The sequence below is a fragment of the Camellia sinensis genome, chromosome 12 (assembly GCF_055761805.1).
Source record: "Camellia sinensis isolate YWXY chromosome 12, ASM5576180v1, whole genome shotgun sequence".
Classification (NCBI taxonomy): domain Eukaryota; kingdom Viridiplantae; phylum Streptophyta; class Magnoliopsida; order Ericales; family Theaceae; genus Camellia; species Camellia sinensis.
The window spans coordinates 57,382,738-57,398,862 of record NC_138972.1 but is presented as its reverse complement, the minus strand read 5'-3'; the positions used below and the strand labels follow the sequence as shown (position 1 = coordinate 57,398,862).

The 16,125-nt window shown below is 36.1% G+C and overlaps 1 protein-coding gene across 1 annotated transcript; it reads right to left on the bottom strand.

Annotated features, from left to right (window-relative positions):
• Window positions 1-581: 581 nt before the first annotated feature.
• LOC145803587 (uncharacterized) lies at window positions 582-14,928 on the bottom strand. The gene is made up of 5 exons (XM_082896898.1): window positions 14,875-14,928; window positions 11,529-11,666; window positions 5,126-5,573; window positions 956-1,027; window positions 582-817 (listed from the first exon to the last, which is right to left on the bottom strand). The coding sequence occupies exons 1-4, from the start codon at window positions 14,926-14,928 to the stop codon at window positions 1,005-1,007; spliced, it is 663 nt and encodes a 220-aa protein (XP_082753024.1). The 3' UTR covers window positions 582-817; window positions 956-1,004.
• Between the last annotated feature and the right edge of the window lie 1,197 nt (window positions 14,929-16,125).

Here is a 16,125-nt window from a genome sequence, read left to right as displayed (position 1 = left end):
ACGGCGTTTTTTCAAAACGCCACTACAGTGCCAACGGACATTTTTTTAAAATAAAAAAATCTATCACGGCGTTTTAAAAACGTCGCTAAATATTGGATGATGTCATTTTATCATTATTTATCGCATTTAGCGGCGTTTTTAAAAACGCCGCCTATACTAATTTTACGACGTTTTTAAAGCGTCATAAACTTATAGCGACGGCCGCGTCCTCGACGTTTGGTGATAAGCGTCACTAAAGGAATTAGCGGCGTTTTTCATACATATAGCGGCGTTTTTAAAACGCCGCTAAAAGTCATTTTTCCAGCAGTGACACAAACACACACACACACACACATATATATATATATATACACACGGTAGTTCTTTCCCTCTTTCATGTGTAATTTCTTCATGCAAACAGTAGCTAAAATCTCTCTCAACCTAAATGCTCACACACCATGAGTCTCAAAAGTTTAAATTGTTAAAAATGTGATCATTAATATATATCAAGCTCGCTAACAAATGAAACAAATAATATATTCATAAATAGAGTTAAAGCAAACAACCCTCAAATGTTTATCAAAACCCAATTAATAGAATTATTACATTTAACCCTTTATTATGAGAAATATAATGCAAGTCTGTGAACAGACAATTTGTTTGAATTAGGCTTAAGACACACTTATTCTTCTCTTGGTACGTAGTATAATAATGTAGAAGAAATATATATTTTTAATACAAACTTCTTACTAAAATGTTTAGAGAAATTCATAACTGCATTATTCGGCATTGTCATTGTCATCGTCATCTTCCATCTTCCTCATGCTCCTCCTTCACGCTACAAGAGATATACACACACCGAAAAAAAAAAAAAAAAAAAAAAAAATAAACAAATTTAAAATGGAAAAATAAATAATTGTTTATAGACAAACTACTAACATGAATGGAATAGAAAGAAAAAAACAGATAAACTTACTTCTTGCTAGACGAGCAAAAACAAAATGTACTTCTTGCTGTTGTTGCTGCTACAGTTCTACTTCCTTTTTTGCTGTAGGAAATACATTATATACATGTTCATAGACAAGCTCTTGATGAATAAACAAAAATGAAAAAGTAATAATGAATAATAAAAGGAACATATTCAAGAACAATTGATAGTCCACTCGAAAGCTAGGTTTGGGGTGTAAAGGAGATGCAGCTAATCATGGATTTGGACAAAAATTTGAAGGGAAAGAAAAGGTGAATAAAATATGAGTAAAATTTTGTCTCCATTTCTTTTGCATTTTTTTATTTATTTATTTTCAAATCTCTACCAATATTTTAGTTCCAAAAAAATAAAATAAATAAAAATCTCTACCAAAATTGATGATTTTGAAACATTGTAAAAGATTACATATATAAAAAAAATGAAAAATATAAATAGATGAACAAAAATGCAAACACTAAAAATACCAATTAGTTTTATTTGGGTGGAATTGTTGGCCATTGAAAGTTGGCAATTAATGGAGAGTTTCTAATGTTGGGTTTGAATTATAAATTCATAAAACCAAAAAAATAAGAAGTGAACAATGTATGAAATAAAAGTTATACCTTTTCAATTTATTTATTTTATCCTTGATAAATTCTCAAAATCCAAACATAACATGAAAAATTCATTACAGGATATGGAAGATAGTAGCTTAACCATAAGATGTATGAAATAAAAGTTATACCTTTTCAAATTTTTTTTATCCTTTATAAATTCTGAAAATCCAAACATAACATAAAAAATTGATTACAGGATATGGGAGATAGTAGCTTAACCATGAGATTTTTAAACTGACACCTGAACTCAGAAACTTGATTTGGGATCCTCATTGGTGCTAAAGTCAACATGAAATGCTTTTGTTTTTTGGGTGACTACATGAAATGCTTCATTATCAATGCTTTATATATACATTATTTTTAGCATGAAAAAAAAATAAGAAGAGAGAATTACTCCACTTCAATCCGTGATGGCATTGGGAAGGTCCAATCCGGCCTATTGGATCCATTTTGGCAATCTAAACTTTTTGTTTAGTGAGACCTATTGAACATATTATTTATATAAAAAATTAAATTGTTTAAATATCAATAGCCACTTTATTATTAGATTACATTTGTTTAGAAAAAATAATCGATAAATTATATGATTTTGGAAGAGATAATAAATGTAATTTGATTAAGTGCCTATTAATATCCGATCAACCTTAATGTACTTGACAGGCCTTACCAAGTAAATGGTTTAGGTAGTCTAGACGACCCAATGCGAGCCCACAATGGGCAGGACTAGATCTCTCTAGTCTGATCATAAATGGAATAGATGCTGAACTCTAGATAAAATGTTAATATAATTGTTTTTTCTTGAACAAATTACAATAGTGGTCCATAAGGAATCATATGATTAATGAAGAGATGTGCGAAGGCACCGATATTGAGAATAAGGAAATAGGTTGGTGGTTTTTTATAAGGAATTAAGAACCTATTTATTAAATAGGTGACTGTAACTTGAAATTTCATAACAAAAATATGAATTAGATAGGTGAATTATGAACTTATTGCTTATAAACGATCTACAATAGGTGAATTTAAACAATCTACAATGGCAAATTGGCTTAAATTTACCTATTGTAGATTGTTTATAAGGAAATAGGTTGGAGATTGCTTATAAGGAATTATGAACCTATTTATTAAATAGGTGAATTTAACCTGTGGTCCAACCTATTGTAGATTGTTTATAAGGAATTATATCATTTCGAACTGGAGACGAGTTAGACTCAAAATTATATGATTAATGAAATTTCATAACAAAAATACACTCTGTATTGAATTTCATATCATTATACATTTTTTTTTTCAGCAGATATTTCCAAAAGGTTGAAATAATTCAAAAGAAAATATTCAAGTTAAATTCGCCTATTTAATAAATAGGTTTAAGCAAATTGGCTTAAATTAAATACAAATTAGATAAATGAACCGCACAAACTTCTTTATTTTCTTAAACTCTTTTTTTTAATGGTGATTAGATGGTGGTAGTGATGATAGAGGTGGAGGTGGTGGGATAGTGAAGGAGGTAATGTGGGTTGTGGTGGCAAAGGAGAACATAATGGTGGCAAAGAAGGCCATGGCCCTTTTTTCTTTTTTCTTTTTTGGTCAGTAAAGAAAAATTTCATTAATAGTATGAAATTAAAGGTACGGAAAGATGACATGTATCGAGAGAGATTCAGAAAGTACAAATTATCCCTACTACTGCTACTCGCATCCATACAACCAACCCCTTGACCTCACAATTTTTTTTTTTTTAAAAAACAAAAAAAGTTAAGAAGGACTTAACTAAAAAATAAAATACATGAATCCCCACAAAATCAACCCACACAACCCAAAACCAAAACCAAAGCCAAAGCACCCAAGCTGCTCCTGCATTCTTTTTTTCAACAAACTAAAATTTTCTTTTTCAACACCCAAGCTACTGCACTCCTCTTTTCAACACGCCACATTCTACTATTCAACCCAAATATTTTATTCACCTATGCTGCTGCACTCCCAATGCCCACACCACCCAAACTAAAGTCTTTTCAACAGCCCACACCACCAATTCCAAGAGCCACGCTTGACAACCCTATACCATAGTATCAGAAAGCATTCCGCACGCTCCGTTGATCCGACCAAAAGCGTTCCATGGCCGAAAAACTCCATAGCCAACAGCTCCATGGTTGGAAAAACTACCTTGACCGAAAACTATGGTCGAAACACATCCAAGGACAATACCTAAGGGCCAACTTCTATGCAAACACCTGAACAATAAACTCACACTGGAAAAAAGTTGTCGAACACCCCCATGGACAACACCTCGCTCTAGAATAAATTCTCTAAACAAACAGTGTTGCATCGAAACCACCCTACTCCATGTCCGGAGCACCTTCAAAAAAAGAAAAAAGAAAAAAAAAAAAAGAAAACCCATAAGGTCGGAACACAACTTATTATCCGATCCAAACACTGAACACACCCGCTGCAAAACCTCCTAAGATGATGATCCAAACACCGAACAACCGCTGAGACACCTTCATACATCTGGATGAAGTTCACCCCTCAAACTCCCACTTGAAGAGGAGCGCTCGAATGAAAACCAGACAGATCTGGATCGACTTCGACACTCATGTTTCCCTCCAAACAAAGCATCGATACTTCTCCATAAATCTGAACCAGAGTTCACCCCTCAAGCTCCTACTAGCAAAAGAGCGCTCGAATGATGATCCTAACCAAATCTGGACGTCCTTTAAGCCGGTCCAACACCAACCTCCTCCTCTATATTGACTCTTGATCCAGGCATTTCTGATGAAAACAGCACACCACTACCCCAATGAATCATCTATAGCGGGCACCGAAGCACCAAAAAATAAGATCTACAGCAACAGACAAAGCACACCTAGGTGGGAAAATAATGGGGAATCGAGTTTATTAAAGGGAAAACTAACAAACAAACACAGGAAAGGGCTGGCCAGCCGACCGCCATAGCCAAAGGCGGTGGCCGGTCGGCCCACCCAAAATGAGGCTTGGGGAGGAGGTTTTTAGAGAGCAGACTTTTGGTTTTTGTTTTCCACTTACAAAAAAAAAAAAAAAAAAAAAGGTCTCAACTTGTCTGCAAGTTTAACAACTTAACACCTACTGTTTGACTCTCCCTCTGAAGGCCATGGCCCTTACAAGATTTCAAAAATCTTTATTAAATTTTAATGTGCTACTCTTGGGTATCAAAATCTTCATTAACTTTGATTTTGCATCAAAAAATTTATTTATTTTTTAATTTCTTTTTCACTAACAAAAAAATAATAACATCACCGCCACTTATAATTTTTGGTAAAAGCTATTATTTACAGCATGGTGATGACAGTTTAGCTTATTATGTGATCACAAGCTTTGCTAAGTAAAATAATTATAATTTTATTATCAACTTTTGAAAGTATATAAGTATATATTTTGCTCCTCTAAATGAAGTTCTTATTTTGCCAAAAAAGAAAAACTGTAATCCGATTCGAATTTTGTTATCAAATTTTGAATTACGTTAGTTTGGCACCTTTAAGCACAATTCTAGCATTCACTATTAGTAAGTTTAGAAGTATGGACAACGTACCTCTGATCTGTTTTCTTATAGTGCAATTGAGGTCATCAGTCCATATGCCTTCTACTTTTTCACCTGTGGACCAACATTTCAACAATACAATCTCTATGTTTGGGATGCGAATGAATTCACGAGAGAATGTTGTCATTTTAGGGCAATTAATGACAGTGATACTTTCCACTAATGGCAATTCCCATTCATGCGCAATGTCGGAAAAACACCATAGTAATGGCAGATCATTGAGTTCCAAGTGCTTCAATTTTGGAAATGGAGTTCTACCTTTGCTTCCTTCACCTATAATTTCATTTTCATCCTCAACAACTACTTCTTCCATGGTTGAGCATTTAATTATAGTTAGCTCTCGGAGATGCACAAGATTTGTAGCCAAAGAAAGAGAGAACAAATTTCGAAAACCGACACAATTTGAAAGATGCAATTTCTTCAAGCTAAAAAATGCAATCTGCAAATCAAATAATTAAAGTCAAAGCCAAAACCATAGTGGTCTTAGAACTTCTATAAAATTGTAGAAAGGATTGGAAACAAAGAATTCAAATAAGAAAGCATATGGAAATATGAAGTCACTCAAATCTTTCTTTGTGCCGATTCTTTTGTAGTCCTAAAATTGAGTAACCCCATATGAACATACTAACAAAATCAAGAATCAAATGATTAGATTTTCATTAGCTCTTACGTAGGCAATCTTGGCTACAAGGACTACACTTGTAAATTTTCCAATTTTTAAGGAAAATGATAGTATTGAAAATTAGCAAATCCTAATAAACTCAGAGGGAGAAAACACAACCACGGAGAAGGAAAATAATCATACATTCCATCATGCAAGAAACACAATTGATTTTTTGATGTGGAAATAGATATAAATGCGTTGTTTGGTATAATTTATTGTAAGTTAAAAGATGATAATAAAAAAAAATAGAAGTCAAAAGTACTCATTCTTCAACTTTCAGATAATTAATTTTTTTTTTTCTAGTTTATTTAAACTATTTTTGCTTAATGAATTATAAGTAGAAGTTGTACCAAATAATCTGATACAGACTCACGGAATAAAATAAATTATAAGCAGCTCAAATAAATGGTAACGAAGCCAAATATAGTGTTGTTTTGGGTTTTGTGAGTGTTTTTTCCCCATATGTCAGTTTGTGCTTGGTTTACTAAGATTTCAAATATCTTAATAACTTGTTTATGTTGCATTGTAATTTTAAATATCTTAAAGTTTAAAAAAAATAAATAAATAAATTACCGCCATTAAAGTACATGAACCAAGGGGTTATAGTCTAGTGATTATGTAGCACCACTTTGTGCTACAAGGTTTTGAGTTAAACATCTACGGAGAGAGGTTTAAATTATTTGTCGTGTTTATTTTTCTCCCATTATAAGAGTTATATGTAACTAGTGGTGGTTGTTAACCCCAAGGGGTTTGGCCTAGTGGATGGAGAAAGCAACCAAAGGGCTTGCCACCCAAGAGGTTGCAAGTTCAAAACCCACGAAGGTCAAACATTCCAAACCTTGGGGCCACTGGAGGTTTTCCCGATCTTAACTTCAGGGTCCCGGGATTAGTCGAGGTGCGCGTAAGCTGGTCCGGACACCCGGTTATTAAAAAAACAAATTAGTGGTGGTTGTTAGGCACATGGTGATTGATTCTTAGGCTTGATGATTGTTAACTTTCTAGTTAATGTTGGGCTAGTAGTAGCCTATTTGATATAATATTTCTTATATTTGTAGCTACTCCTCTATTAATTGAAAAAAAAATAAAATGAGCTGTTCTTCAATCAATAGCAGTTATGTCTAATCTTTAATTACTTGCACTCAATTCTCTGTTTAATCGGTTCATCAATTGACACATTGTTGAAAAAGTCATTTTCCTTTAAGCAAAAAAAAAAAACACACACACACACACCTTGTTTTTTTGACTTAAATTAAATCTAAAAGAATTATTCAATTCTTGTTAGCATATTTAAGTTTACTTTTCTATCATTCGGATGTTGAATTAAGTCAAATCCTTTTTGGCATACCCAGTAAGACCTCACTAAGTGTTAATTATGGCTAGAACAAGGAAGGAAACAAGGAGATGATGTCCAGTTAAAACATGATTTGGATAGACAACCAAAGGTCGAGGCATTCAACTAGTCCCAGGACAAAGAAATTAAAGTATGGATGACCAAAATCGAATAATTGGTTAGGAAAGTAATGGTCAGAAAATAAAGGTGGCCAAAACAATCAACCCAGAGGCCAAAATAGTCCGTTTGGGTCAGACCAGACTAGACATTATAGTCAAACAATCCAAAATAGTCAACCAAGTGGGAATTACTAGTCTTGGCAAGGGTAAGCGGTTGTTAGTGATAAAATAAATCAAACCCCGCACCAATTGGCAACTATCGTAGAATTATTTGGCCAACAATTGATAAATTTAGCGAAATGGCGGGCCACTTCTTTCATGGAGAGATTTAGTGATTATCAACCTCCAATACTAGGAGATATGGAGGAAAATATAAATACCTTTATAGAGAGCTAAAAGAATCAAAACAAAACATTAAGACTAAAAGATTAAACTAAAATACAATCTATCAATGGGCCAGTAAGGTTCGCATGATAATAGGCAAAACACAGATGTGGTCTTCTTTTTTTTTTCTTTTTTTTTTTTTTTTCTTGTACTGTTTTTTTCTGGTTTGATTTGGGTGATGAAGGGGAGGTTGGAGGTGGGGGAAGTGGCAATTGTGGTTAGGGTAAGGGGAGGAATTAAGTTGATCATAGTAATGGTGGTGGTGGTGGATGTGTTATGGAAATTGTGACTATATGTGCATTCTATTGATGGAGAAGAAGATAAAAAGAAAAAATGGTGACGGAGGAATGGAGTGGTATTGACGAGTTGCATTGTTGTTGATGAAAAAAAGAGAGAGGGAGAGAGAGAGGGAGAGAGAAGAAGCAGATTATGACAATGGATTAGGTAGGGTTGTATGTATAGGGGTAAATTGGAAATTTCATTATGACGCAGAAGGGCAAAATTGTAGTTTCACCTTGTCCATTAGCTTATTTAATTTAAGAAATATTAGTATAATTATGTTAAAATTATAAGACTTATACTCTGTCCGTCCCAAAATATTAGTCCCTTATTCCATTTTTCATTGTCCCAAAATATTAGTCCCTCTTCAAAAATCAAGTACAAAAATAATATAAATTTTCTATTTTGCCCTTCTTTTAAATTAATAAATAATATAAAAAGTACAATTATGATATTGATATTCCTAAAAAATGTACTATCAAAAGGGTAATTTTGGAAAATCAACTTTTTTCAAATGCAATAATTGTACTACCAAAAAAAGTTGGATTCCCCAAAAGTGACCATTATTTTGGGACGGAGGGAGTAATATTTTCTCCAACGTCCACCTTTTTTTTTAAGTAGGCAAAATATCTTATAATAAATATAACGTGTTTGACCTGTTTATAGAGAACAGCCTAGCCACACACACGTGAAAGGGAGTGCAAAAAATATACATAATTTAAAATTTACAAATAATAATTAAATATAACATTTTTATATTTATAAATATAAATATTATTAAATAATAAATATGAATGTATATACCAAATAGTTATGCATTACATCATTCACTAAGTTTATTCATATACGTACTCCTATAAGTAGATTGCCATATTCTCTCCTGTCCCTCTCTGTTTCCTTTTTTTTTTTTTTTTTTTTTTTTTTTGTTTGGTCTTTATTTTTGTATAACAACTTTACAAGTATTTTATCATACTTTTGTAAGTATTTTAAAATTGTAGTTTTCCATAAAAAATAATGCATTTATATAAGTTGAATAAAAGAGAAAAGAAAGAGGTGAAAAAAAAAAATGACAAAGCAAGAGGAAAAACTTGAAAGATACAAAGCCATCTCTTTAACTCTATAAAGGACACTTGGCAAAACTCGAACACATGACTCCTTTCTAAAGTTTCTTAAGAGAAATCTCTACTTTACTTATATATGATTGGTTGGATTTTATTCAAGTTTAAATCTAAAATTGAGAGAATTTGAGAGGCTTGTGGAGCCCATCGTGAGCCTATAAGTACATTGTCATATTCTCTCATCCCTTTCTATTTCCACTTTTTTTTTTTTTGGCCATATTTTTGTCTTTTTATTTTTGTATAAGTACCTTTTACATTTATTTATCATACTTTTGTAAGTATTTTAAAATTGTAGTTTTCTTCGACATGTTATTAAAATTAATAAACATAAATATATAGGGTGGAATAATTCAAAAGATATATACAAAATAATGCATTTACATAAGATGAATAAAAGAGAAAAGAAAGAGGTGATAAAAAAAAAATGCCAAAGGAAGAGAAAAAACTTAAAAGATAGAAAGCGATTTCTTTAACTCTAGGAAGGACATTTGGCAAAATTCTAAGAAGCTAAAAGTGACACATGACACCTTTTTAGAGTTTCTTAAGAGAAATCTCTACTTTACTTATGTATGATTGGTTGGGTTTCATTCAAGTTTAAATATAAACTTGAGAGAATTTGAGAGGCCTGTAGAACTCATTACGAGTCTATAAGTAGATTGTCAAATTCTCTCCTCCTCCCTCCTCTCTGTTTCCTCTCTTTTTTTGTGTCATATTTTTGTCTTTATTTTTGTATAGCAACCTTTTACATTTATTTTATCATACTTTTGTAGTTTTCTTCTACATGTTATTAAAATTAATAAACATAAATATATAGGGTGGAACAATTCAAAAGATACACACAAAATAATGCATTTACATAAGATGAATAAAAGACAAAAGAAAGAAGTTACAAAAAAATTTTTAAAAAAAAATTGCCAAAGGAAGAGAAAAAAACTTAAAAGATAGAAATGTATCTCTTTAACTCCAGTAAGGACACTTGGCAAACCTCTAAGAAGCTAAAAGTGACACATAACACAATTCTAAAGTTTCCTAAGAGAAATTCCTACCTTACGCATATATGATTGGTTGGGTTCCATTCAAGTTTAAATATAAACTTGAGAGAATTTGAGAGGCCTGTAAGACTCATTACGAGTCTATAAGTAGATTGTCAAATTTCCGCCTCCTCTCCCCTCTCCGTTTCCCTTTTCTTTTTTTTTCTTTTTTTTTTGTGTGTGTGTCATATTTTTGTCTTTATTTTTGTATAACAACATTTTACATTTATTTTATTATACTTTTGTAGTTTTCTTCTACATGTTATTAAATTAATAAACATAAATATATAGGGTGGAGTAATTCAAAAGATACACACAAAATAATGCATTTACATAAGATGAATAAAAGACAAAAGAAAGAAGTGATAAAAAAATAAAATAAAATAAAAAATTGCCAAAGGAAGAGAAAAAAACTTAAAAGACAGAAAGACATCTCTTTTAACTCTAGGAAGGATACTTGGCAAACCTCTAAGAAGCTAAAAGTGATACATAACATAACACATTTCTAAAGGTTCCTAAGAGAAATCTCTACCTTACGTATAAATGATTGGTTGGGTTTTATTCAAGCTTAAATCTAAACTTGCGAGAACTTGAGAGGCTTATGAGGCCCATCACGGGTCCCGTTTGATGATTTAAATTGTTCATTTTATAAGACTTTTAATGCATATCATTTATATAAAAAAGTAGGTCGATTTAATAATTGTAACATCATTATTTTATTATATGTCTTAAAAAAATGAATGACATGTATTTAAAAATAAACTATTTATTTATTTTTAAACAAACACAATAAAATGAAAAAGTTACGATTATAAGACCAATTAAATTTTTTTCATGAATGATATATATGAAGGACCCTACAAATGAACTGTTTTGATCATTAAAACAGGATCGATGGTGGGTTCCATGAAACCCTCAAGTTCTCTCAAATTTAACGTTGAACGTGAGAGAAGCATGACACTATAAAAGTTATCCCATTCTCTAACAACTTAACTTTTTATGCATGGGTGGTCAACAATTGAATATGCACAACAGTTCATGCCACACATGTTAAGCATGTTGAGTATACAAATAATAAAGTTACCATTTTTTTAAAGAATTTAAGCTTTAGATGAGTGGATAATCAACACAATGATGTATGTAGAAAAGATAAGCCTATTTAGTTTTCTAAGCACCTTTGGGTTGACAGCCTAAATCCAATTTTGCTTTTATGATTTGTTATAAAATGGGGGTGTCTTGTTCTTCCCATTTCTCTAAGAAGTTTTTATTTTTAGAATCAGATAAATAGTGTCTATGTCTTCTTCTCAGATGGGTATGTAGTTCTAACAGTATAATAATTTTGTTGGCAAGCATAATGTAGGATGGGATCTACAGCCTTTTTTTTGGATGCATTATTTGCTAGTTCAAGAGTTGCTGCTAGTTAAAATTGAAAGCCATCAAAAAGCCAATAAACAATTAAAGAAGCGTACCTTGATGTCGAAGAGCGGTTGAATGGTCGTCATTGAATCTCGGTCACAAAGACTTGTGAGTTTTGGCATCTTGAAGAGTTTTAAATTGTTCAACTGTGGGAGCTCAATTGCATTCACGCCTTTGCAAAAGTAGTCATACTTGGTGTTAATATAATATTGTTAATTTGTTAATAATATAGCTGTCTAGCTTTCTTGATTGATAATTGTATAGCTGGCTTTCTTTCTGCTTTCGGTGGAAATGGATTGGTATCCAATGTACATTGCTTCTCTCTATAAAGAGAGAGTTCCTTTCTCTTGTAATGATATAACACACAATACAGAAACACTCTTTGCTCTCTAGCTTCTTTTTCAAATTAATCTTTCATGGTATCAGAGCGCATAAACCTGTTCGAAATTTTCTCCTGAGTCCAACGGCACCAAGCCCGTTCTCAGAAAAGCCAACACGCGCCCACACGCGCCGCCCTTACCCTCGGCGCGTCAACACGACCGCCACCACTCTCACACGCGCGCACACGCGCCAACTCCTGTCGCTCACTTCCGCCACGCGCTCACACGCGCCCACACGTCCGCGGCTCCCATACGCCGCGCCTGCTACCGTACGCGTACCGTGCGCCGCTTTGCTATTGTGCACCCGCGTGCGCCAAACCAGCTCCCGTGCGCCGCGTCTGCGCCTGTCTGCTAACGTGCGCCGTTGCCTGTCTGCTAACGTGCTCCTCCCTGCACTCTGCTAACGTGCGCCGCTGACATCATTGCTGACATCATCTCTGTCCAGCATACCTTTCCTTGCTATTTTCGACCTTCCGGACTCACTGGTACACTCTGTTTTACCAAATTTTGCTCCTACGGATCTATTTCTATTACTTTAACCCTACTCAACTAGTATTATGGATCGTCATGATGCCTCCCATCCCATTTCCGTCATTTTAAATGGTTCAAACTATGTTCTGTGGGCCCAAGCTATGTCCTCTTTCCTCAAAGGCAAGAAGCTCTGGCGAATTGTCACCGGGGATGTGGCTAAACCAGTAAAAGACAGTGCCAGTGCCACTACTGAAACTCCTGTTCATACTGCTACTTATGAAGACCAACTTGAGGAATGGGACAGTAAGAATTACCAAATCATTACCTGGTTTCGTAATACCTCTATTACCTCTATCAGTCTTCAATTTGGCCGCTTTCAGCTTGACTCTGTAACTACTCCTGCGAAAGACATCTGGGATTTTTTGAAAGAACGATACCAGACTACTGGTCTTGCTCATCAATATCAACTTCAGAACCAACTTCACCGCATGCGCCAAGAATCCACTCAGTCCATTAATGACTTCCTTTCGCAAATATACTCTGTTTGGGATCAGCTTGCTCTTTCCGAACCAGCATGGCATGACCCCGAAGATGCCATTTTATTTACTATCCATCGCAACCAGCAAAGGTTGGTGCAATTTCTCATGGCTCTTACCTCATCTTTTGAGCCCGTACGTGCCTCTCTGCTTCATCGCCATCCATTGCCCACTCTTGAACAAGCAATTTCTGAGTTGCTCTCCGAGGAGACTCGTCTCGGTACTCTTCAAACTCATCATGTGGACTCTGTTCTTGCCACTCCTCCGTCCCGGCCATCCTTTCCCCAGCGGACTACTGCTTGCCTCTACTGTCAGAATCGGGGCCTGCCTTCAACCCATCTCCTGGTCCATTGCCCCGTCAGATCCTGCCGCTACTGCAACAAACTTGGTCCTGGCCATCTGCAACAGGATTGTTTTCGCAATCCCTCTCGCTCATCCTCCAATAGCCACTCCTCTCGCGGTGGCTCTTCCCGGGGAAACTTTCACCGTTCCGGCAATCAGTCTCATCACACTGCTGTTGCTGCTTCCGGGAATCAGTCTCATCACACTGACACTGCCACCTCTGCCGGGTTCTCTGAGTCACCTACTCCATCTACCCCTCGCTTTTCTCCAACAGATGTAGAGGCCATGCTCAAACAGCTTCTCTCCCCATCTGGTACACCTCCTCCTACTGCTTTGTCTGTCATTCCAGGTAACTCTTCTTGGTATTTTGACTCTGCCTGTTGTAATCATATGACCTCCAGTTCTACTATTTTTTCTTCATTATCTTCCTCTCCTCCTATTCCCTCAATACATACTGCTGATGGTTCTCTCATGTCTGTTCGTCATGTTGGTACTGTTTCCACCTCTTCTTTATCCATACCTCACGTTTATCATATCCCTGCTCTTACCTTAAACCTTATTTCCATTGGTCAATTATGTGAACTTGGTCTAACTGTCACATTTTCTGCTACTGATTGTTTGGTACAGGACCCTCAGACAGGGCAGACTATTGGGATCGGCCGTAAGCATGGACGTCTCTATGAACTCATTCACCTTCATGTTCCTGCCTCTCCTCAAATTGCTGCTCCTACATCTACTTCATCATTATCTCCCTTTCATCTTTGGCATTGTCGCTTAGGGCATATTTCTGTTAATCGCTTAAGGTCTTTGGTTTCTAGTGGACAGTTGGGTCATGTAATTCCCGATAATTTTGATTGTATACCCTGTCAACTGGCCAAACAACCTGCTTTATCATTTAATAAAAGTACTTCTGTTTCTCTTGCACCTTTTGATCTTATACATTCGGACATTTGGGGACCCTCACCTACTACTACTATGGGGGGATCCCGCTATTTTGTTGTTTTTATTGATGATTTTTCCCGGTTTACTTGGCTTTTTCTCATGAAACATAGGTCTGAATTGAAACACATTTATTATCGTTTTGCACAAATGGTCCACACCCAATTCTCCAAAACCATCAAAATTTTTCGCTCTGACAATGCTATGGAATATCGGGATTCAGATTTCCTTTCCTTTCTTCAGCATCATGGTACATTGCCTCATCGTTCCTGTGCTGGCACATCCCAGCAAAATGGCCGCGCTGAACGGAAACATAGGCACATTCTTGACACTACTCGCGCTCTCCTTCTCTCTTCTTCCTGCCCTGAAAACTTTTGGGGCGAAGCTGCCCTCACTGCTGTTTACACTATCAACTGTTCTCCTACACCTGTCATCCATAATCAAACTCCCTTTGAACGTCTGCATGGCACTCCCCCTCCATACGCCAATCTCCGGGTTTTTGGTTCTGCCTGCTTTGTTCTACTTCAATCCCATGAACACACCAAACTTGAACCTCGCTCTCGTCTTTGTTGCTTTCTTGGGTATGGCATTGAACATAAAGGCTTCCGCTGTTGGGATCCTCTCTCTAAACGTCTTCGTATCTCCCGCCATGTCGTTTTCTGGGAACACCAAATGTTTTCCTCGTTATCCTCTTTTCACTTACCCGACCTTTCCACTACTGCACTATTTACTGATCCTTCCATCGATCTTTTCTCTGCTGATTTTGATACAGGTTCCTCCTCCATCGAGACGCCCGTGCTCACCTCTGATCCTGTCCAGCCTGCTCTCCCTGAAGGTCTACCTCTTGCAACCACACCTCCTTCTCCACCGGCTCTTCCTCCCACCGATCCTCCTCCGGGTCGACCACGCCGGGTAACTCAACCTCCTATCCATCTTCGTGATTATATTGTTGGATCTGCTGCCTTCTCTACTTATGAACCTACCTCCTATCGTGAGGCTTGTACTAATCCTCTTTGGCAGCAAGCTATGACTGATGAACTTCATGCCTTGGATAAAGCTCATACTTGGGATCTTGTTGATCTTCCTCCTGGCAAGACTGCAATTGGCTGCAAATGGGTTTACAAAATCAAAACACATTCTGATGGCTCTATTGAACGCTACAAAGCTCGTCTTGTTGCCAAGGGCTTCAACCAAGAATACGGCATTGATTATGAGGAGACATTCTCTCCTGTTGCTCGGCTTACATCTGTTCGCAGTTTACTTGCTGTTGCTACTGCTCGCCACTGGGGGCTCTTTCAGATGGATGTCAAAAATGCTTTCCTCAATGGTCATCTCCTTGAGGAGGTCTACATGCAACCTCCACCAGGGTCCACTTTTCAACCTCATCAGGTTTGCAAACTACAGCGTGCTCTCTATGGTCTCAAGCAAGCACCTCGTGCTTGGTTTGCTACGTTCAGTTCTACCATTCTTGACTTCGGATTCACCTCTAGTTCCTATGACTCTGCTCTCTTTATACGGACTACTGCTCATGGTACTACTCTTCTTCTTCTGTATGTGGATGATATGATTATCACTGGTAATGATACAGCTGGTATTCTCCACCTCAAACAATTTCTCCACCAACAATTTGAGATGAAGGACCTTGGTACTCTTAACTACTTCTTAGGCCTTGAAGTCTCTCATGATTCTACTGGTTCCTATTTGTCCCAGGCCAAATATGCATCCGATCTTCTGGCTCGTGCTGGTATTACTGATTGCAAAACTGCCTCTACTCCGATTGATCCTCAGATTCGTCTCACTCCTCTCGATGGCACTCTTCTCTCTGATGCTACTCTTTATCGCCAGCTCGTCGGCAGTCTTGTCTATCTCACAGTCACTCGTCCTGACATTGCCTATGCTGTTCACATTGTCAGTCAGTACATGTCGGCTCCTCGCACTCCCCACTATACTGCTCTACTCCGCATCCTTCGCTACCTCAAAGG

Coding starts and splice junctions, on each gene's coding strand:
- LOC145803587 (XM_082896898.1), bottom strand. CDS start 14,928: ATGGAGGAGGAACCTGTATCAAAATCAGCAGAGAAAAGATCGATGGAA. Junction 11,667..14,874: donor AAAGATCGATGGAAGGATCA/GTAAATAGTGCA, acceptor ATTAACACCAAG/TATGACTACTTTTGCAAAGG. Junction 5,574..11,528: donor AACCGCTCTTCGACATCAAG/GTACGCTTCTTT, acceptor TTTGATTTGCAG/ATTGCATTTTTTAGCTTGAA.